The sequence below is a fragment of the Lathamus discolor genome, chromosome 3 (assembly GCF_037157495.1).
Source record: "Lathamus discolor isolate bLatDis1 chromosome 3, bLatDis1.hap1, whole genome shotgun sequence".
Taxonomy (NCBI): Eukaryota; Metazoa; Chordata; class Aves; order Psittaciformes; family Psittacidae; genus Lathamus; species Lathamus discolor.
The window spans coordinates 51,211,972-51,234,473 of NC_088886.1; the positions used below are offsets into that span (position 1 = coordinate 51,211,972).

Consider the following 22,502-nt stretch of genomic DNA (forward strand, 5'->3'; position numbering starts at 1 on the left):
TCCCAAGGCTTTCACAGTCCCCAGGAGCCCAAAGATGAGGGAGCACAACACTGTATAAGCAAAGCAGCAGAGAAGCATAACAAGAATATAGGAAGGGGAAGGAAAATCCCATCTGTGAATATGGTAATAGGGCCATGGGGGGAGGATGCCTGATCTCCTCCTGCTGTGCCCGTATGGATATGGCAGCAGTTTTGGTAGGGTTGCTTTTCAGAGTAACAGCCTGATGGAGCTCCACACCTTGGAGCAAAGAAGGCTGGTGTGGGGTGTGTTATCACCTGCTTTATCGCTCTGTCATCACAGGCATTTCCCTCCACCCTTTCCACACCATCTCACTGGGTTTCACCATCAGCATCGCTTTATCCCATGTGGCTGCTGCTGACGCCAAGACATGTCCTTGTCACGACAGCACAGCTGAAATACCGTATGGGAGCCAAACCTCCTGCTCCTGCTCCAATTGCTGTGTTTGTGATCTCTGTGTCCTTGATACCTGTGTCCCAGCACCCCTGTGTCCTTGATCTCTGCATCCAGAGGAGGCCACAGAGATGCTGCAAGGATTGGAGCAGCTCTACTCTGAGACAGGCTGAGAGAGCTGGGCTGGTTCAGCCTGGAGAAGAGAAGGCTCCAGGGAGACCTTAAAGCAGCTGCCAGTGCATAAAGGGGCTACAAGAAACCTGGGGAGGGGCTTTGGACAAAGGAATGTTGTGACAGGACAAGGGGGAATGGCTTTAACATGACAGAGAGGAGATTTGGATTAAATATTAGAGAAAAATTGTTCCCTGTGAGGGTGCTGAGGCCCTGGCACAGGGTGCCCAGAGAAGCTGTGGCTGCCCCATCCCTGGCAGTGCTCAAGGCCAGGCTGGACGGGGCTTGGAGCACCCTGCTCTAGTGGAAGGTGTCCCTGCCTGTGGCAGGGGGTTGGAACTGGATGAGCTTTAAGGTCCCTTCAACCCAAATCAGTCTGTGATTTCTATGATCCCCATATCCCTGCATCCCCATGTCCTCAGGCCTTGCATCCCTGTGTGCCTGTGTCCCTAAAACGGGGTGGCTGCGGATGTCTGCCAAGCTGCTGTCTGGGCTGGTGCCTGAATGCAACACCTTGTGTGGGTTGCACATCCACAGCCCTGCAGAGATGGAAAGGGGCCAGCAAGCTCTGCTCCGAGGGCCACGACCGTCACCCTGGTGCTTTGGTGAGACGCCCTGTCCTGGGGCAGCAGCTCTCTCGCGGGGGAAAGGCAGACACTCGTCTGGCCCGGGGGCTATTTGGGGAGGTACGGTCCCTCCTGTGGTCACAAGGCTGAGGAACTTGTTGGGGCCCCGTGGCCATACACCAGGTCCTGTTCTCCGCCGGGAGCACCTCGGTGGCCCAGTGCCACACCACAGCAGCATCTCTGCAGCTTTGGTTCCTGCTTTTCCTCATTTCTCCTTGGAGCCTGGAGGTTGAAGCTTGGTCCTTGGAGCACCCTTGGCAGGTCTTTTGTTGGCCCTGATCCCTCCTCACCCCCTCATCATGCACCTCCTCTCCTTTTCCACTTGCCAAATGCTAGAGTTGGATGGAGAAAGACAAGCTCAACACGACATCCTTATGATGGAAAATGGCTCTTTGGAAAGCCAAAAATCCCCCCCCCACAATTCGGGAGAAAGGGAATTTCTCTTCTCTTCCAATTAATCCTGGTTGCTGTGGGGGCAGCTCGGCAGCGCTGCGGGCCAGCCCTGCAGCCAGCTTCCCAGCAAACCAGTTGGGCAAACCGCGGTGCTTTCTCTTGCCTCAAGTCCCGGCTTGCTCGTCAGGCCGGCAGGAATGAAGCTCTCCCCGCCAGGCCTGCTCAACCTTTCTCTTCCCCATCCCTCTCTCATTCCCTGCCTCCCCCTCAAACCCCACCACCTTCTCTGGGGGTCCCCAAGTCTTCTCTGTGCCCAGACCTTGTTGGGGGCTCCCCGTGGCTTTATTCTGCTGGGGGACCAATGCTCCCCCCCAAGTTGGACTCTGCTTCCCGTTGCATTTACAAGGATATCCCAAAGACGCCCCCTCCATGCAGACCATCAGTGTGTAGCGCTGGAGCAGAGACAGGACCCACATGGTGGGTGTTGTTATTTAAGGAAGGTGCATGGCCCGATGGTGGTCGGGTCTCCCACTGGGATGCTGCATCCCCCCAGCCATGGAGCATCCTCCAGCACCAGGAGCTCCTCTGTCCTCCCCAGCCCCAAATGCCTCCCAAAGCCCTTCCACCGGGGCCAGTGGCCGGCGTCGTGGCAGGGACACCCAGGTCCTGCTAGTGCAGGCAGCCGGGAATGCCGCCCGGCACTTTGCTGGGATAAGCAGAAGTGGTTGGGCCGTGGCAAGAGCACGGCAAATTCCTCATTCCTCTTCCCTGCGCTGTGCTGCCTGCCTGCCATCTTTGCATGCAAACAGTAAACAGGCTGTTATTATCCCGGATGCTTTGAATATCTGTGGCTATTTTTTCTCTTCCCAGTATTCTAAAAAGGCAAAAAATTCCCTGCGGTTTCTGAGTCAACTTTTTTTTGCCTTGGTCTCTTTTCTTTCCTTCCCACCACCTCTGTGACCTTGAAAACCCAGGCAGATGAGCTTGCTGGCCCTCTCTGCTTGCACCCATTCCCTGGCTGCTCTCACTGTGCCCCACAGCCAGCAGCAGGTGAATTTGGGGTTAAGCCTGGTGGCAGAGCAGCTCGGCACCTTTCCTATCACCTTCCCTGGCAGAGCCAGCGGGGGGTACTTGAAGAGGATGGGGATGCTCAAGGAGGATTGGGATGCTCCGCGGGTGCAGCTCCTGCAGGCAGCTGGGGCAAGGGCACTAGATGCTGCCTGTGCTCTTTTCTTTGTGTCCCCAGGCACTGAAGACGTGTGTGGGAGATGAGGGGAGCATGAGAGCAGCCTGACCGTCCAGCCCCTGCATGCAGCAGGTATTCCCCAGTTTGCTTCACAGGTCCCTTGGCTCCTTCCTCCTCTTTCTTTCCTCCTCATCCTCCTGCAGCATAGGCCTTTGCTTTTAGGTGCGATCCCAAAAGCCTTCCCTAGACCCAGCACAGGGGCCTTTGAGTCAGCATGTGGCAGGTAGGGGCATGGCTGCAGCCAAAAGACACTTTCCAGCCCAGGGTTCAGTTATCTGCATCTCTCCAGGAGGTCAGAGCAAGGGCAACAGGCATGGGGTGGGTCAGGGCTCCTGTGTCTCCACCAGCTCCTCCTGTGAGATTTCTGGGATGCTTCAGATGCTCCAGCAGACAAGGAGCAATGCGGAGCCTCAATGGACGCCTGTAGTGGGGAGAGGTAGAGGAGGTCAGTGCATTGCTGAGGTTGGCAGAGACCCCAGGAGACCCCACATCACCTCCCCACCTGGAGCAAAGTCATAGCAGGAGTCTCAGGACCTGCTCAAGTGGAGCTCTCACTGCCTGCAGGGATGGGGGTCCCCCAGCATCCAGACAGCTCTCGTCAGAGCAGGAGCACACAAAGGGCTCGCAGGATCCTGGCCATTATTCACGTCAGCCCCGTTGGTGTTTGAGCTGTCCATGGCCAAAGGTGCCTTTTTATTTTTCCTTGCTTTTTATTTTTTACCAAAAAATCCAACTCTAAGTGTATCATTCCGTTTGGGAATTCCTACCAGGCAGGGGTTCTTTTCCAAAGCTTTTCACTTTCAAACATACTACTGAAAATATTCAAGCAGAAACAGGAAAGAAAAAGAAGACAGCATCCTGCACAGACTGATGTGGGGTTGGTTATTTGGTTTTGCTGCAGCAGGGAAGTGTTAGAGGTTTGTGACAGGTTTCGGCACACTGTTCCGGTGGGACCAGCATTAGCACACGGGGCTGGATTGACACAGAATGGACTGAAGTGCCAAGTCCCACCGCAGGTCCCTGCAAAGTGCTTAGCCCAGATATGCAGAGGGAGACAGGAATTAATTAACTGGAATGGAGGAAAATCGAGGCCATTAGAAGCTCATTTAGAAGGAAAAAGGCTCACACTAGGCTCACAGCTCTTCTCCAACAGGATGGTCAAAGGATGCCCAGCCACAGGGGATCGAGAAGGTTGGAGCTATTGCCTTTAGAAACGCAGAGATTCCTTCATAGATTAGAATCATAGAATCATAGAACGGTTTAGGTTGGAAGGGACCTTCAAAGCTCATCTAGTCCAGCCCCCTGCAATGAGCAGGGACATCTTCATCTAGAGCAGGCTGCCCAGAGTCACATCCAGCCTGGCCTTGAACACTGTCAGGGATGGTGCAGCCACCACCTCTCTGGGCAACCTGTGCCGGTGTTTTACCACCCTCATTGTGAAGACTTTTTTCCTCACATCCAGCCTGAGTCTTCCCTGTTTTAGTTCAAAACCATCACCTCTCATCCTATGACAACAGGCCCTGCTAACAAGTCTGTCCCATCTTTCTTATAGGCCCATTTTAATTGTGTTTCCCAGGTCTTAAAGCAGCCCTGAGTGCCTGCTCAGTAGCACTGCCCAGGAAATTTCAAGTGAAACACCTTCCCATATGGAAGTGGCTTGGGGTTGAGTTTTTATCCCCCCCCCCCTTCTTTAAATATTAACCCCCTAACTTCTTCCTTCCAGGAAAAAGCTCGGACTTTAGGCCTTCCTGCACGCTGAGGAGCCAACGCTTCATAGGAATTTGTCTTCCCTGTCTGCAGCTAAAACTCTTCTAAAACACCAAGCATGAGTTTGTGTTAACCGAGGAGAAGGTGCCCATTCCTCACTGTTCTCTTGCTTAGGAAAATCACTGAAATACTTGAAGTCGAGGGAAACCATTTGCTTCAGGCCAAGGGAAAGCTTCAACTCCCAGTGCTTGCAAACTTACATGTTCAAGGTTTCCCTGAAGTTCTTCACTGGGGGAAAAGGAAGAGGGGGGTGTTTGGAAGAATCACTTCCCTTCAGAGTTTCAGGGAGAAAAACACAAACAGCGAGAGGCAGAATGTGAATTTTGGCCTCGACAGAACATGACACAGGCTGGAAAATATTCCCACCCGCATTTTTACAGCCTTAAAGCACAGTCCTGGGGTGGTTTTTTCCCTTTTCCTCTTGCATAGGGTCCAGCATGAAGTAACACTACACCAGCAAAGCGATCCCATGGCATTCCCCAGCAATTTGTAAGCAATGCCGTATTTGAGGAGTAAACAGGGGTCGGTCCAGAGGGTAGGTCAGGGCCAGATGTGCCCAGACCCAACAGACAACAGTGCCCTGCCCCTTTTGGGAAGCAAGGGCAAGACTCCGCCACCATGAGTGGCTGTCCTGGAACTCCTGGCATGTCTTGGATCCACCAGAAGTTTAGGAGCATGTTTCCAGGGCAACCAAAACACACGGGGTTTTTCCAGTTGTCTCCTCCCCGCTGCCCAAAGAGAAAAGTGGAATGAAAGAAAAAAACATAAGAAAAAGCAGCCGAACCAATGGAGGACATTCTGATGAAATCAGACTGAAAACTGGCAAATGGGTCCCTCTCCCTGGCCCTTCCTGATGAACTGGACTGGACATGGGCAGGAAAAAGATGCTTGTGGTGCAAGTGAGGTTTGTCTCCACATGGGGAAGCACACCAGGGCTGCCCTCACCAGTTGTGGCTATTCCTAAGCTGGTGCCTCCTGATGTGGCTTCATCCCAGAATAGAGCCACCATGGAGACATTGCCCTGCGGCCATTATTTTGGGATGTGCCCCTGCAGAGCTAAATGTGTGTCTCCAGCACCTTGAGGCCCAAATGCCTCTTGCTTCTGCCCCAGAGCCCCTGTATTCATAGAATCACAGACTGGTTTGGGTTGGAAGGGACCTTAAAGCTCATCTTTTAGGCACTGGAAGCTGCTTTAAGGTCTCCACAGAGCCTTCTCTTCTCCAGCAGCATGTCTGTGGCCTCCTCTGGACTCACCCCGACAGCTCCACATCCCTCTTGTGTTGTTGCCCCAGAGCTGGGTGCAGACCGCAGGGGGTCTCAGCAGGGGGGAAGGCTCGGCTCTGCCCAGCACCCAGCTTCCCCATGCAGGGCTCACCAGCAGGTCGGGTAGAGCACATTCCAAGTCCCAGGCATTTCTTCGTTTTCTGTGATCTGTTTTCTTGTTTATCGCTGCTTCCAGGGCGTATTCCCTGCTGTCCTCCTCTTCTATGCCAGGCATTTGCTGGCAGCGCTGCTGAGTGAGCTCCAAGCTGGCAGTGAGTCCTCACACTGCCGCGGAGCTGCTGCCAGGAGGGTGCAAGGGAAGCCGTGCAGTGAATACAGGAGGGCCCACTTTGGATTTGCAAGGTTCAATGGGACTGTAAGAGAGAAGACAACCCATGAGAGGGACAAGCATGCCACGGATGCAGCTGAGCCCAGCTGGTGGCTTTGTGGGCACTTGTGCTGCAGAACAGGAGTGGGGACAATGAAGATTGCCCTGGGGATTGCTGTGCCACGGACAGCAGGAGGGCTTGCTCAGGGGGCTGAGGTTGCAGGAAGCATCACTGTGGTAAAGCAAGTAAGGCAGCATGTCACACCCTTTGGCTTCTGCTTGCTTCAAGGCAGGAGAGCTAACCCCAACACTTCCGTGCTTTTCATGCTCTACCAAATACCATCTCCACTCCCATGGAGATGGTCCAAACACCATCTCCATTCCATGGTCCACCTCCATTCCCATTGCTCTTTGGAGGCTGGTGCCCTGGCAGGATGAGCACTGAAAATTGGTCTGAATCTGGAGCATCTCCACCTCCACAACCTGTCCTGGCTCCAGTGCTGGGGATCCTTGGTGCTAGAATTAGGGACCCTTGACATGACCACAGCACAAATACTTAAGAACGGAATCATGAATGTGGAGGCTCCTGTTGTGTTGTGGATCCTTCCTGCTGCCTCCCTACGCAGCCTTGCATTGCACAACCAGAGCACAGCTGTGCATCTCCCTGACTGTCGAATCTCACTCATGGGCCAGGGAACAAAGCCTTGGGATGACAAAGCAGCAGCGTGACAGAGTGAGCTCTATCACCATAAAACAAACATGAGGCTTAATCCTTGAGAGCCAGCATGGGCAGAGCATGCCCAAGCATCTCCATTTGGGCCGAAATGTTCCCCTTGTTGGTCCAAAGCAACCTCAGTCCCTTTTTTTGATGAAGAACAGAGCAGATGGCCTTTGTGCTGCATCTGCTTTCAGGGCTTTTCTTTCCCTTGAAGATGTCATTTTGGGACAATGGGTCTCTGCAGCTCAGCCCTGCTCTCCTCTTGTTCCCATCAAGGACATGGGTCAGCTTCTTCTGTATTTCAACAGCAGGCTCTGACAGCCAAAAGACATTGGTGAACACGCTAAGGGCTCAGGAACAGTCTTTTCTTCAGACAAGAATGTGCCGGGTAACCCTGGATGCTCCCTGAGCTTTGCTTCAAGAGCATGACTAGAAAGTGTTGGCTGGCTCCAACGTGCCGAGGCAAGTGCTGCCTCTTCCTTCAGGTTCTGCAACAAACCACCGGTGCTTTGCTTTTGTGCAACACCTGGAGGCCTTCCAGAAGCTGGGGCAGGTAGGGGAGGGATGGGAACCTGTGTCGCTGAGCCTCCTGGGAATGCTGCCAGGTCAGTCTGCGGGCCCACATGGGGTGTTTGCTGCTGAGCTCCATCCCCAGCATGGCTCCATCCCCGCGCTCACCTGCTCCCCAGGAGCAGCACAAAGGTGGATTTAGTGATATCTTGCTTTATTCCGTCCTGTTGTTGAACCGCAGTTTCTTATTGTCTGCAGAGATCCCTCCTGTCATATTCTGCTGCTTTTAAACAATGAGAATTCTGCAAATCCTTTCAAAACTCCCCAACTTTCTCAGCTTCCCTGAAATCCTGGGGCTTCACTGCCCTTGAAAACCAGTGGAATGAGCAGCATTTCCCTGGTGTCGTAATGCTGGCATAACAGGGTGGTGAATCAGTGGGGATCTTTCTGCCTGAACCACGTTGTATCATTGTTATTGCTGAAGCTTTCCTATTTTAAGCCATAAAGCCCCATACAATCCAGTCTAAGTAAAGGCAAGTAGCTCCATCATATCCAGTTTCAAACCTATGAACTGTTGAGAACTGTATTAATGCAAAACTATTCTGGTTCCTGAGACCCTGCTCCAAACAAACTGGATGCCATGCGGTAATCCAAGCGGTGTGTAACATGATGAAGTGTAGAAATAGCCCTCGTCGTCCTTTGCCTGGGTGTGTCGGAGGGGCAGGGGGAATTAGGACACCCATGTTTGCCTTGGAAAGATAAGCTGAAAGTTAGCAATGGGTTTAGGGCTTGAACCTACATTCAATTCTAGTTTCTGCCACAATACAGACACTAAAGCAGGTCAGCTTTGCTTAAAAACCTTATAAGACCTTCAGCCTGCACTGCCTCTTTGGGGTCTTTAAGTAAGACCCATTGAGCCAGGGTGCTCAGTTCCTAAGGGTGATCTTCACTTTGCTGCTGCTGTCCCACTGAGGACAGGTTTGTCTTCTCCAAGTTTAGAGCTGCCTGCTGCATCGAAACCAGCTCACCCTGCAGCATGCAGTGCACCTCCTGCTCTCCCAGCTTTTCCAAGAAAAGGCTGTTGTATCTGCAGATTGAGGGACAGAGGCCGTGGAGCCACCAAAACAAGGACAAGCAATTTCCCAGATGGCCCAGCATAACATGTCCTGCATGGGGACATCCTTGGAGTGCCTGGAGGTGATGGGGGAGTGCATCAGCCCCCAGGTCACAGAAGCATTGCTTGCATGTTAGTACCCCCCTTGCCTGGGGTGCAGGGTGAATGAACTCCAGCGCTGGAGTTTGGAGCGGACACTATGTCCACATTCTTCAGCCCCGGGCTGGGAATGTCAGCTCCTGTCCCGACGCCAGCGGCTTGCATTCCTCCTCGACACTGCTCCCAAAAATGCCACCCCAGAAGGGTGTCGGGGAGAGGGGTGCCACTTGGTCCAGGGGGACGTAAGGAGACGTGCTAAGCCCATGGAAAAGCCTTTCCCGTGCCGGTGGGTGTGTGGCAGAGCAGGGCAGGGGTTAGCATGTGTGTGCTCAGAGTGTGTTTACTAAACACCGCTCCAGGCGAGAGGGAATGGATGGAATTCATCCCCCTCGTTCCCCGCCAGACCCCAAGGACACCCAGCGGATCCAGGGAATTCGCTCCTCCAGCCTGTTGCCATGGTGCGCATTTCAGAGACTCAAGCAGGGAAAAAAAAAAGAAAGAAAACCAAAACATTTTATTGGGAGGGAAGAAAAATAGCAGGGGGAAAAAATGCAGCAGAGTAATGAGGAGGACCGGAGCGTCCAAGAAATGTATTAGATCATCCTTAGAAACTGGTGCCTGAGGAGTTCTCCGTAGCTCAGGCTATTCTAGTATTTATCATGTGTTGTTTAAACCTGGCACCAGCCGGGGCTCAACAGCACTGTGTGCTGCTCAGGAACATCATTAAAAGCAAGTCTTGGGTTCCAGGACTGCTTGAGAGGTGTTGGAAGAAACCCATCCATGTTGGCTGCAGCAAGCAGTCCAATCCAGATGAGCTGCTGGCAGGATGGCTGTGGGGTGTATCTAGCAAGCAGGACCTGGAACAGAGCTGGCAAGCAGAGTAGCGTGGGAAATAAACTACGAGCAAGATAAAATCCTTGGAGAGGCTAAGCAGGAACAGGCCGGTGGCTGGCTCCAGCGTGAGAATGCAGCTGAGCCAGGGCAGGACTCGCTTATACACCTTTTCCATCATCGATCAAGGGAAGGCAGGCAGGTATCCCTAGTTCCCTGATCCTGAAGGGAATAGTTTATATTATTGCACCGGGTATTTAAAACCACTCCATGAGCAGTTTTTTATGAGCAGGTTTCAGCATGTGCTTCGTGTCTATGACGCTTCAGCAAAGCATCCCTTCCTTGTGCAGAGGCAATACAGGGCATCAGGAGCCTGGAGTTCCCACTCTGGCTGGGATGATGCAAGTCTGGCTCATCTGCCCCTGTGGTACCAATTTGGGTTTTCATGGGAGTGACAGGCATGCCAAAACCCAGCTGCTTTTAAAATCCTGGAATATTACGGCATCCTTGGCTCTCATATCTCATGGGAGGAATCTGGATCTGCAGCAATGTTTACTTTTCACCTCTGCAGTTCTTCACCTTTGCTCTGAGACAGGCTGAGAGAGCTCAGCTTGTTCAGCCTGGAGAAGAGAAGGCTCCAGGGAGAGCTTAGAGCAGCTGCCAGTGCCTGAAGAGGCTACAAGAAACCTGGAGAGGGGCTTTTGACAATGGCCTGTAGGGACAGGCCAAGGGGGAATGGCTTTAACCTGACAAAGGGGAGACTGAGATGAGCTCTTAGGCAGAAGTTCTTCCCTGTGAGGGTGCTGAGGCACTGGCACACATTGCCCAGAGAAGCTGTGGCTGCCCCATCCCTGGCAGTGTTCAAGGCCAGGTTGGACGGGGCTTGGAGCACCCTGCTCTAGTGGAAGGTGTCCCTGCCCATGGCAGGGGTTGGAACTGGATGAGCTTTAAGGTCCCTTCCAACCCAAACCAGTCTGGGGTTCTATGATTCTATTGTGGGGTTCCTCATCCTTGGTGTTAATGACAAGACATGGAGCGGGGTGCCACAGAGCTCTGCCAGGAGCAGTAGGCTGCCTGACCCCACAGTACAGCCCTCTGAAGCCGTGTGCCCGCAGGAGCGCTTTCCCCCGGGTGCAACCAGGGAAAGGACAGCTTTGCCAGGCTGAGGGGCGAATCGCTGCATAAGGCCCCCTAACACCGAGCCGAGTGGTTGCACGAGGCGCTGCCGGCGCTCGTGGGGGATTCCTGCGCACCGCGCTGCCGGAGCAGCGCTGCCCCGTGTCCGCACGGGCGGAGGCGCGGTCAGACCGGGAGGGCAGCGACACCCACCGTCCGCTCCGCGCACCGCACCGCGAGCGGCAGCGGGCCCGGCGCGGGGGACGTTACAGGGTGATGGAATGGCTTGGGTTGAAGGGAGCTTAAAGCTCATGGGCAGCCAGGGATGGGGCAGCCACAGCTTCTCTGGGCACCCTGTGCCAGCGCCTCAGCACCCTCACAGGGAAGGGCTTCTTCCTAGTGTCTCATCTGAATGTCCCCTCTGTCAGGTTAAAGCCATTCCCCCTGGTCCTGTCCCTACAGGCCCTTGTCCAAAGCCCCTCTCCTGGTTTCTCGTAGCCCCTTTAGGCACTGGAGCTGCTCTAAGGTCTCCCCTGAGCCTTCTCTTCTCCAGGCTGAACCAGCCCCATTGCTGGACGCAGGACTGCAGGGGGGATATCTCACCAGAGTGCAGTAAAGGGGGACATTCCCCTCCTTCGACCTGCTGCTCATGCTCTGGGGATGCAACACAGGGCATGGTTGGTTTCTGGGCTGCAAGCACACACTGCTGGGTCGTGGGGAGCTTCTTATCAATGAACACCCCCAAGTCCTTCTCCTCAGGGCTTCAATCAACCCAGTCTCTGCCCAGCCTGTGTTTGTGCTTGGGATTGCCCTGACCAAGGCGCAGGACCTTGCATTTGGCCTTGTTGAACTTCATCCAGCCTGCCCAGGTCCCTCTGGATGGCGTCTTTTCCCTCCAGCATGTTGACCACACCACACAGCTTGGTGCCATCAGCAAACTTGCTGAGGGTGCGCTCAAACCCACTGTCAATGTCAGCAATGAAGATGTTGAACAGTGCTGGAAAGCCCATTTCCACCTGACCTAACCCTCACCCTGACACATGTGGAGATGCCTTCAGTAGGAAATGGGAGATAGAATCAGTTCCTGCCATCCATCACTGGGTGCTGTGTCCAGTCCTGACAGAAACTGGACAAAAATGAAAATGCTGAAATAAGACCTGTGGAATTCATTCGAAGTCAGGCTTCCACTTTACAGTGAAAAGCCAAGGAAATGTAGCTTATTTTGCTTATGCAAGAGAAATGGTTGACCACGGTGATCATGAAGCAAGAAAGTTCCCAGTAACTGATGGCTTTTAAAGACAGCGAAAGCTGGTGCCAGGGGAATCTGGCACAAAATGCATCAGGCTAAGGGACTGCTCTGCTCTGTCTGGGCTTGGGAGAGCCTTCAGCTGCCCATCCCTGCTCGCTATGGGACACAGCACCTTTGGGGCCCCTGGTCCTTCTCCCTTCCTCCGTAAATCTCTGCCCAGCTATCAAGGGCAGATGCTGGACTAGGAGTGGAAATAACTTCTGAGCCATGCAGCTGGGGACAGCTCACAGCCAGACTAAAATCCAGCCTGTGGGGAGAATGGAGGCATCCAGCAGAGAAACTGTCCCCATTTCTGCATCCATTAGGACAGTGACTTGCTGCTGAAGCACCTCGTATAGAAAATGCCTGGCTTGGGTTTTTTGTCACAACAGTGAGAAATCAGCAGAGGAACCAGCTGGTGAAAATGTGTCATCCAGGCTGGGGCGAGACCTGCCCCAAGCTAATACCTGCTTACAGGATCGTACCTCACTGACTCTGGGGCTTTAAAGGGTTTTTCAGCACTGAAATCTATGTGGGAATACTGGCACGAGCTGCTGGAGAACGAATGGTCTGGCAGGGACTATGGAAACACCCAGGAACAGCTGGATGGGAGAGGGTCAGATTGTCTTTCCACACAGCCTTTTTCCTGACCCTCATCTCACTTTCAAGATGAGGTTTTATGGAAACGCAGCAGTCCTGAAAGAACAGAATGCAGTCAGAAGTACAACATGTTTTAATGAGGTAAAGCATCCCACTAAGTCTTTTGGCTTACTGGTGCTGGGTATGTTCCAAGCCCAAAGACTAGGATTCAGAGTCTATTGAAGTAGTTGGTATATGGGCTCTGCAATGTAAGCATGATCAAAATTGATCTATTTTTATCTATATGAGATTATTTCAGCTATGGAAATCTATTTTTCAGAAGTAAAATATATTTGTTCTCAGTAAAAGGTGTCCACTTGAGCTTAGGGTGTAACACTATTGCCCAGTGTTGGGAAGAGAAGCAGGTACCTCTATTTGGCCACAATAATGACTTAAATTGCACGTGCGGCTGAGGAAATCAATACCAGTACTCTTCTTCCTCCCCATGGGCAGGTTCTGGTGGGTTTGATCACCATCTGCTCTGCTCTAAAGGCCACCAAAAGCCACGGGGAGATTCCTGTCGCCCACAGCGAGTTCATTAGTATCACCTACCATTCACCATAGTCTATATTTGGTTACACCAATAACTTAACCACTGCCAAATGTGCAAGTTCTAACCATAGGTGCCCAGCCTGAGGTTTGGAACTGGAGCCCTGGTGTCTCTCTGGTATGTGCGCAGAGGCAAAAATCTCTCAAGTATCCCTCCTGCTGAGCAGGAGTCGTTCAGGAGCTGCTTATTTGGAGCATGCAGGAGAGCGTGGCCATCTGAATTGGGATCACAAACAAGAGGTTTCATCCATGTAGGATACAGAGACCAAAACACTTGTTCATACCCTTTATGCAAGGAGTGAGCAGGGTTTGCTTTTCCTCAGACGCTGTGCTGGTGACATTGCACGGATTGTAACACCACCAGGCCAGGGAATGAGAGATGAGTTAGGTCTCTGCAGCCTAAAGAAAGTCAGGCTTGCTGCTCCCCAGAACCATCTAAACCCTGACAGGAGTGCGAGAATCATGCTCCCTCTTGCTTCCTGCTGTGATGGATCCAGGGGTTCCGCAACCCCTTCTGTAGAGGGAGTGGGATTCAGTGAGCTGGGTGAGCCAGTGATTCCTGCTTCCTGGCTCTCATGTGTGGTAACTTTTACCCCAGTGAAAATGGAGATTTTAATACTTTCCCAGAAAGGAAGTCAAACAAAAATTTTCCACTTCCTGGGCAAATGCTCCAGTTGTACTTTTGTGAAAGAAGGATAGGGTACAGTGACTCCTACAAGTAGTGATCTCCATTCCTATACAGTGTGTGGGCTCCCAAAGACCCCGTTAAACCATAAAACAACCCAAACCTCCAGAGCACAGTGGAAAACTTACATAAGTGATCCGTAAAACATGTCCGCACTAGTTTATAACTGCTGTTTAGTTGACTTCCCAAGGGAAAAGGGAAAGGCACGGAGAAGACTGAGCTCTCTGAGAACGGGTGCTTCATTTGGATTCGTGTGCTGAACTACAGTGCAAGGTCTGGAGGGATCCCCCAAGGCCTGCTTGCCTTCTCTGCTCCCTCTAGCAGACATCTTAATTTTCTCTCCATTTTGTCATCAAAATGGTTTTATTCGTGATTTTCTGTTCTATCCTGATGCCAGCTCTCACCTGAGCATTAAGCTCTGATCATCTGAGTGCAAAACAAAATGTAACAGCATTACAAGCCTTGTAATGGCAATCTACGCCTTAAAACAGCCCCAGATCCTGGCATCTATTGGCAAGGAAAACTCTCCAGACAACACACACCCCAGCCAGCATCCCACGGGTGTCCTGGGGAGAAAAGAGGTGAGACAACCACCCCCCAAATGCAAGCTATTTATTTCATATTTAGCAGTATCATGGCATCCAACACTCCCCTTATAAGGCAAACAAAGGAATGGCATGTGCCTTAGCAACCACATGCTGAAACTGTATTCTGATGCACTGCTTTCTTCCAGCCTCTGCTTGCCTAATGCCATATAGGTCTCAGTTAGCTTAATATTCCTAGGATGTTTTTTCCATTAAATGTTACATTTCCAGGAACTTGCCTGCAGCATTTCCCTCTGCTGCTCTGTGCTGTGAGCAACTTTTCCCCTCTTTATATATTCCAGCCCAAGCGGTCCAACTCTTCCTTCTCAAGGGCGGCTTTATGGACCTATGTCCATAACATTTTTGTGTCCATAATACTGACAATTTCAAATTAATATAAGAAAAAGTACAAGTGTTTTGGAAAGGAAAGCCATCTGCAAATCTGAGGCTTTTTATTTTTCCCTCTGTGCTGCTTCTGCTATTCCAGAAATGGGGGACAAAAGGCTTCCCAGCTAGTGCCTTATGTTTATGGTTGATTTGATGGGATAAAAACAGTTTGGAGGGAGGTGTGTGTGTCTGTATGTTTTCAACTTTGAAATTTCAGCTCTTTCTACCCTGGAAGACATCATGGGTCTGTCTGTATCTATACAGGCTATTTATGTATCTATAATATGTATGTATAATTTATGTATGTATAATATGCATCTGTTTATACAATTCAATATATAGCCAATTCCCTCATTCTTGGTTGTCCTCCTTTGGCTGCAGGAAAAGGGATGGCAAATTTGGAGACATGGGAGAACAAAATCAGTAAGTCTCCAGTCTGTTCCACCCAAATAAGAGAGGAGAACTGGAAACCCTGGGACACTTTGCTGTATCAAAGACAGAAAGTGGGACACCCCTCAACAAATGTCAGCAGGTGAAGCAGAGCAAATGAATGGGTTTTATTGCTACTCGGAAGTGTACACATACGTCCTTGCCCATGGAAAGGGGCTCTTTCTACCATGACAGAGCCCTTTAGAAGTTGTCTGAGAAAATAAATACCGAACAGCTTAGGAAGCCCGGTGCTTACACAGCCCTAGCTGTGACATCTTCTAGGTTTCCTAAATCTGCTCCACAGCGTTTCTGTGGAGAAGCCTACCTGTCAGAGGTCTTTGTGCAAGCAATGAGATGAAGGCTCCTTGGCCACACAGACAATGTGCAGCTTTGCTGGAAGCCATCCAAGTGCTGAGGTCACCTGGTACTCATAAAGAAGAGAAACTCTTTGAAGGCAAAAATGTTGGAAGACTGAAATGAAATGAAAGAGGCAGAAGGACTTCATTCCTGCGTCTATGCGAAAGGGCCAGTTCTACAGGGCATGTTACACAGTCATTTACAGTCTTAAAGAGGAGGTGGGAAAAGCCATCCTTTATCACAGCAGCAGCAGCGTGTGGAAGCAAGTCTGGACATGAAGCAGCCAAAACCAAAATCCCTTCTCCCATCTTCCAGCACACAAGTGAATATCCCTATATTGTATGTCTTCCATGAGGTCCTAATGTTTCAAATTCTCATCGGTGCCATGAATTGTCAGCTATTTGCTCTTCCAGATTTGTTTTACATCCAGAAATTAATACCAGCTCTTCCATGCCCCTCAGGACACGGTAGTGGTAAGTGCTGATACAATCATGCTCAGAGCACAAGCAATGATGCATCCCACTGCCTAGCCAAGCAAAACTTTTCCATACGAGTGCTGTGAATTCACAGCTATTGCTAGCAGTTTTCCATGGAGAGACTTCGTGTATCCCCTTGTAATATAATCTTACCCAGAATGGTTTTGAAAGACTGTGAACTCAATCCTGCCAAAAATAGTCTGTGCAGCCAAAAAAAATCAACAGATCTTTAGCATTTGAGCTGGCCTCTGAGTTGTGTTTTTCACCTTTTCCAAAGGATATGTTTCATGACATCCATGAAACCCTCATTTGACTTCTAATACTCCCGATTATTCTTAGCGTAGCAGACTGCATTTTAATTATAACTTCAGGGCTCAGCAAGCAATCAGCTTCACAGGCCTAGCAGAACAGACACATCAGCAGTGACTTTCGCCCTAAAAGCGCCTGTGTGCAGACTGGCAGATGCAGCCTAAGAACGTGTTTGTTTGCATTTGGTTTATGTGGTTTTGGTGACCTTTTGTTAAAATCAGCCAGTGACTTCCAGGAGGCAAGTTACACACTCACTGAAAGGAAATGCAGTCCAATAACCCTAGCATGGGACCTTCTGCTGAATATTACATTTCTGCTGAATATCATATCCCTGTGTCCAAGGCAGACGTAACTGAGCTTAAGGTTAAAGTAATGTTATCAGTGCACAGGATGGCTGTATGGATATTCCCCCCTTGATCCTATTGAAAATGGCAGCCCAGAAACAGATTGCAGGGAAACTGGGGCGAAGTGACCTTCTGGGGCTTCCTATGGGTTCTGTCTCCATTACAGGCTGTTTTATAGTGGAGGAGTGCCTGCATTTTCCTGTCTGTCCTGCCAAGTCTTCGACAAGCCCATGGAAATAAAACAAAAGAGCTGTTTGTCTCCTGCCTGGTGCCTACACCACATTCTTCAGCCTTGCTGCGCTCATCCTGCCCCCCAGAAAGCAGCACCAATGCCTTGCTGTTACCTCTTTGCACTATAAAAGACTGCGAGTGAAGCAGGGATCTCTTGAAGTGATAAATCCATGCCTATGCTCAGGTGGCTTTGGCAGCATGTAAGCTGTCTGGTACCTTCACCAGAGAAGCCTGACAGAAGTTTGCTTGATCTCTAGGCAAGCCTTTCAGGAAGCACATTGATGAAACCAAAGTGAGAGCGGCTCAGCCTGAGGAAATACCCTAAGTGCAAGAGGTAACACTGCACCAGTTATCTTTGAGTGATACACTATTAGGATGTTAACAACATTATGCTCTCACAACTTGAAGCACACCTTGTTATTGCTACCATAAACAGGCTTTAGTTTAAGAGACTAAACAGGCCGAAACAGTTGCTGAAACAGGCTGATTTTCTACATTCTGATCCTCTACATTTCTCAAGCAGAGCTTGGTGCAAATTCATGCTCATTTAGCACATTAGTTTTGCAAATGCTTTTGCGATGACTTTTATCAGGCAGTTCAGGATTCCTAAGCCAAAGATGAGCCTCAGTTTTGGTTTTGGTCAACCGCAAGTTGCCTGTCTGTCCATGAATCCCTAATTGAGATGCATTGGAAAATAACCAGAGTCTGAACTTTAGAGTATGTCTGAATGGCAAATAAACACACATGCCCGGGGTTTAGAGGCTGACAAATGGTCTGTGGAGAGCTTCTAGTATGGAGGGCTCTCCCAGTAGTGAGTGCTGTTTGGGCTGGTCCACATCCATCCAGCTAAAGACCTGCATGCAATTTGCAACTCCGTTTTCAGTTTGCCATTTTATCTTTTTATGCCTCAAGCTGCTAAGTAAGTGGTGTTTGCTGTGGGAAGGTGTGCGAGTGATTTCCTTTTCACCACAGTGATTACGAGAGCAGAACTTACTATATTCTTTCCACTCTCATGGTTATGAAAGACCCGCTGATTAAAACACCTCCATGGCCAATTAGCCTGCATTATTCTCCTGTCGCGGTGTCCCATGTAGGTATGAAATTCCTCCTGGCAGGCCAGAAGGGAGTGTAGAATTCAAAGCTATTAATTGATTTAATGGTCATAAAAGAATATCGTGACACATCTGCTGAAAATCTCAATCAAGCAGGCAGCTACTAGTGATGAACTTCCTAAGGCTGTTACTGTTCTTTGGGGAGTCCAGAGGAGCTGGAAAGCAGCCAGGTCTGAAAGCAGGTAGGAAGGTGATGATGGAGACGGCTCTTCCATCATCAGCCTGGAGGGGAAGAGGGAACAGGCGCATTTAGGTCTGACGTCAGTTCCAAAAAATAGATTCATTTGCGGACCCAGTGGTGACAGGAGATTTTGCATTTCAGGAGAAAAGCGGACACCTTGAAATGGAATTTTGTGCCAAAACTGCAACGGAAATACTTACTTTTGAAATTCTGTGCAGAAGAGGATTTTGGGAAGAGGTCGGGAATGTTTGTATAGGAGATTCAAAGTCTCATATGGGAATTTAGCATTGTTTTTGTCATTTGACTTACTGCATTCTTTCAAAGTACATCAGCTGTCATGCAGCACTGCTGCTGGCATTTCATACTATAACAAAACAGCAGACGTGTTTACAGTTTAGATTTTACTTTAGGATCATTATAGGCAGCAGTGGCTTGGCTGGGACTGAAATAAGCATCCTTTCAAGATCAAAGGCCCCCTTTGTTACAGTGAAATGAAATGCTGCTGCCATTTCTTAGCTCTGAAAGGAGTGTTAAATGCAAGATAAGAGAGCAGATTAACACATTAAATATTACACCAGTACGTGAAGTTTTTAAAAAATTACCAAAAAAGGAAATAGTCTTAAACCAAAATGCTGGTCTTCCAGAAGTATTTCTAGTTGGGTAACTTTCTGTGCAGCGTCAGTTACTCAGGGTATGTTTTGCTTGGGTGTTTTTGCCAAGTGGAAGAGCCCACACACGCTGGGTCTGCCTCTAGTTTTTAAGCTAAAAGAGGGGAGATTCAGGCTGGATGTGAGGGTGATAAAACACTGGCACAGGTTGCCCAGAGAGGTGGTTAATGCACCATCCCTGGAGACACTGGAGTATCCCTGGTGAGGTGCTGGCACAGGCTGCCCAGAGAGCTGTGAATGCTGCTTCCCTGGCATGTTCAAGGTCAGGTTGGATGAGGCTTGGAGCAACTTGCTCTAGTGGAAGGTGTCCCTGCCCGTGGCAGTGGGACTTGAAATAGACGAGCTTTAAGGTTCCTTCCAACCCAAGCCGTTCTATGATGCTGTGATTTAAGGTTAGGCTGGATGCGACTCTAGGCAGGCTGATCTAGTTGAAGATGTCCCTGCTCATTGGAGGGGGTTGGACCAGACGACCTCTGAAGGTCCCTCCCAAACCGAACTCTCTGTAATTCTACGATAGGCTGCCATAGGCGAGCAGGACAGACCGCGGGACCGGAACGGTGCGGGATGGAGGAGATGACAGCAGAGGGCGGCGGTGAGGTCACCCCCACTCCTGCCTTCCGTTAGGACGGGCACAGGGAAGCCCCCGGGCGACACGCGTTAAGTCACCGGCAGGAGCCAGGGGCCAGGCAGGGCCTCGCTGTCCCCCCCCATCACCCAACGGGAGGCAGGACCCTTGTCCCGGTGGGACCGAAGCGGCGGTGACGGGCGACGGAAAGGCACGGCTAGATGGAAAGAGGGGCGAGTCAGAGGGTCCGCGCCTGCGCGGGGCGGGGCGTGCGGCGCGTGCGCGGGAGCGGCGCTCGGCGGCGTCGGTCGCGCGCAGCCATGAGGGGCGGGGCGGCGAGCGGCGGCCGCGGCGGCGTGTGAGGGGGTTCGGCGGGGCGGGCCGGGCCGGGGGGGTCCCTCCCTGCCTTACACCCCCCGGCCCTGCCGGCCTGCTCCGCGGAGCCATGGTACGAGGAGGCCGTGAGCCGGGGCGGTGGCGGCGAGCCCGGCCCCTTTCGGCGCCGGGGGAGGCGGGCGCGGGGCGGCGGCGGCGGCTGCCGTGGCCGTCGTGGTGCCGGGTGCGGGGCCCGCGCCGCCATCTCCTCCGCCTTCTGCCACTGCTGCTGCTCCTGCCCGCTGGCGCCGAGGGCCAGGCCGGCCCCAGCTCCGGCCCCCACAGCGCAGGGCCCCCGGACTGGCCCCCTGCCGGCCCCGGGCCCAGCCTCAGCCTCTACCTGAGCGAGGAGGAGGTGCGCCGGCTGATCGGTGAGTGCGGGCCGGGGCCGCGCCGGGCCCGCTGGAGAGGCGGACGGGAGGCAGACGGGGGCCTGTGGGGCTGGGGGAGTGGTGTCTTTGTGACTGAGATGCTGTTGGGGGTCTGGGCGCTCTAAAGGGGGTGAATGAGGGGTTTTTCTTGTGTTTGGACTGGCAGTTTCGGGGTTCAGGAAGTGTGTGTGTGGGGTGTCTATTGGACTGGGTTGGGGATGGTGGGAGTCAGCGGTAGCAGAGGACTGGGCTGTGGGGGTCCAGGAAGCGATGGGCATGTCTGCGGCACTGCTGTGAGGGCGGCAGGTCTGGGGGTGCAGGGGAGGATGGAGGAGGGCTGAGAGTAGGGTTGAAGGAGCTGGGTCTCAGGAGAGGATGGGAGGGTGATGAGACTGGGGTGGGGTTAGGTGAATCTGGGGATCCGTGTGCTGTTGTATAGGACTGTGAGACCAGGGGCCGTGGGGAGAATGGAGCGATCTGAGGAACTCGGGGACAGGGTCTCTGTGCTGCCTCGGGTCTGTGTGGCTGGAAGAGGAAAAGAGTACTGGGTGAGGGGTTCCTGGGGTTCAAGGGACTGGGGCTGGTGCCCGCTGGGAGTAGGGTAAGCCCTGGAAGAGGAGGTGAGTTCAGGCCTGTGATTTAATTAGTGAGGCAAGTGACATTCAGAAGGCAGAGTGGAGACCTGGCAATAATTGTGTGTGTGTGAAAGGAATCTTAATTTCTAGGCAGGCTGACAATTGCTGGGCGAGTACTTGGAGACAGTTCCTGAAGTCCCCCATCTGGCCTGCTGCGGAGGGCTTTTGCAGTAGTTTTGTGCTTGGAGAGTCTCTGATTTAAACAAAGATTTGTTTTCTGTAGGCTTTGGCTTGCTTAAGCTCTTGTTTAGAGTTGGTGGCTGGGGTCTCAAAACAAATATGTTGGTATCCCTAGTGACTTGTGTTTCAGCAAGTGTCCTATATTTCTGTAAGCTGAAAAAGGAGCAGTGGAAGAATTTATTTACATAAAATGGACAAAATAAAACCATGGTCGGTTAATTTGAACTCTTTAAGCATGGAGCTGACTGAAGTCAGGGGACCCAGGGACTGCATAACAGTGTAAATATTTCTCCCTTATGGCTTGCTCTGGTGATTAGCTTTCTGTTGCTATCATTTTTACATTGCATATGCTTGCTGCCAGATGCTCTGTTGCAGATAGAGGATAAAAATGTCAGGATTGCTGTTTAGCTGAGTTTCTAAACAAGTAGTTAATCTTGGAAATACTCAGTAGTGAGGTTTGAGCTCCCCCGAGTCTAGTGCCAGAAGTCTATTAGCTGAATTTACCCAGGCTTCCATGGGCAACTAGCACAAGTATTCATATTTAAGTAGCAACTGGGGAGGGAAAAACTGCTGTTACTATTTCTTAAGTTAAATTGCATCCCGAAAGCTCCCTTACAGGTGTCTATTGCTGATGAGTCCAAACCCACTTACTACTCAAGCTGTCTGTAGCTGATTTATATCAATCACATCAAGAAACTGACATAATGATCTGTTCTGCTTCTGCAACCCAGAGGCTTTATTAAACTGGAGTCTAATGAGGAGATAAACTGTCACTTTTTTCAGTTAGTGGGGTTCAGATTGCTAGAAATCTGATGCAGTCTAAACTATCAGGATATACCTTGTGTTTCGGCATGAGCAGATTTAATTTTAGGGATATCCTTTATACCTGCTAGCTGTTGTAGGTAGGGTGAGGTTTGAGGCATCTAGACGCATAAGCAGTCTAGTGCTTATACTAGTCTGGTGACTTTATGCATTCCTCTGGCAGAAGGAAATCCAAAAGGATGGACAGGTTTGTTCCAGTTCTTCACACTTCTGAAAACAAGCCAAGCTATTTCAGAACATTCAGTTTTGTAGCATGTGAATTGTGTTTACATACAATCAAGTTTATGGTTTGAGTGCTCATATGGATGTACATGAACTTTCAAAGAGCAGGGAGGTTTTTCAGCTTCTGTAACTTTGAGAAAAGCCATGGTTTAGTTGATGCTAGAACAGTCATTCATAGTTCATAGGAAAATGATGCTGCTTGTGAAGTGAGCTTTTAGGTTCAGGCAAGATGCTAATACAAGCCTACAATCTAGTTTCATCACCTTTTGTTTCTAAACAAACTCTGTCTTTGCTGCTCTCTTGCTGTGGTTAAACAGAAAATTCTGAAGACTTTCTGAAGGGCTCATAACCCCAAATGTTCTGTGGAGATACTGCAGCCTGTGGTGTGTTTTCACGCTTAATATCATCTGTGATCTTTAGATCACAAATTTGATTTGGAACAAATGTAAGCACACAACTGTGTGTCTTTTGAATCAGTCACAGAGAGTGATACAGTGCAA

At 50.9% G+C, this 22,502-nt stretch overlaps 1 protein-coding gene and 1 long non-coding RNA gene across 3 annotated transcripts in view; both read left to right on the forward strand.

Annotated features, from left to right (window-relative positions):
- Positions 1-958: 958 nt before the first annotated feature.
- On the forward strand, positions 959-17,624 carry LOC136010989 (uncharacterized). Its single transcript, XR_010611128.1, has 2 exons — positions 959-2,919; positions 15,107-17,624. It is a non-coding gene; the product is annotated as an uncharacterized LOC136010989 (long non-coding RNA).
- Positions 17,625-19,735: 2,111 nt separating this feature from the next.
- Positions 19,736-22,502, forward strand: part of RYK (receptor like tyrosine kinase) — a 55,003-nt gene continuing 52,236 nt past the window's right edge. The window contains exon 1 of one of the 2 annotated variants that reach the window (XM_065675189.1): positions 19,736-20,143. In XM_065675189.1, the coding sequence (XP_065531261.1) occupies positions 19,843-20,143 (301 nt within the window). In that variant the 5' untranslated portion in view covers positions 19,736-19,842. The remainder of the gene's footprint in view (positions 20,144-22,502) is intronic. The other variant, XM_065675191.1, reaches the window with a different exon arrangement.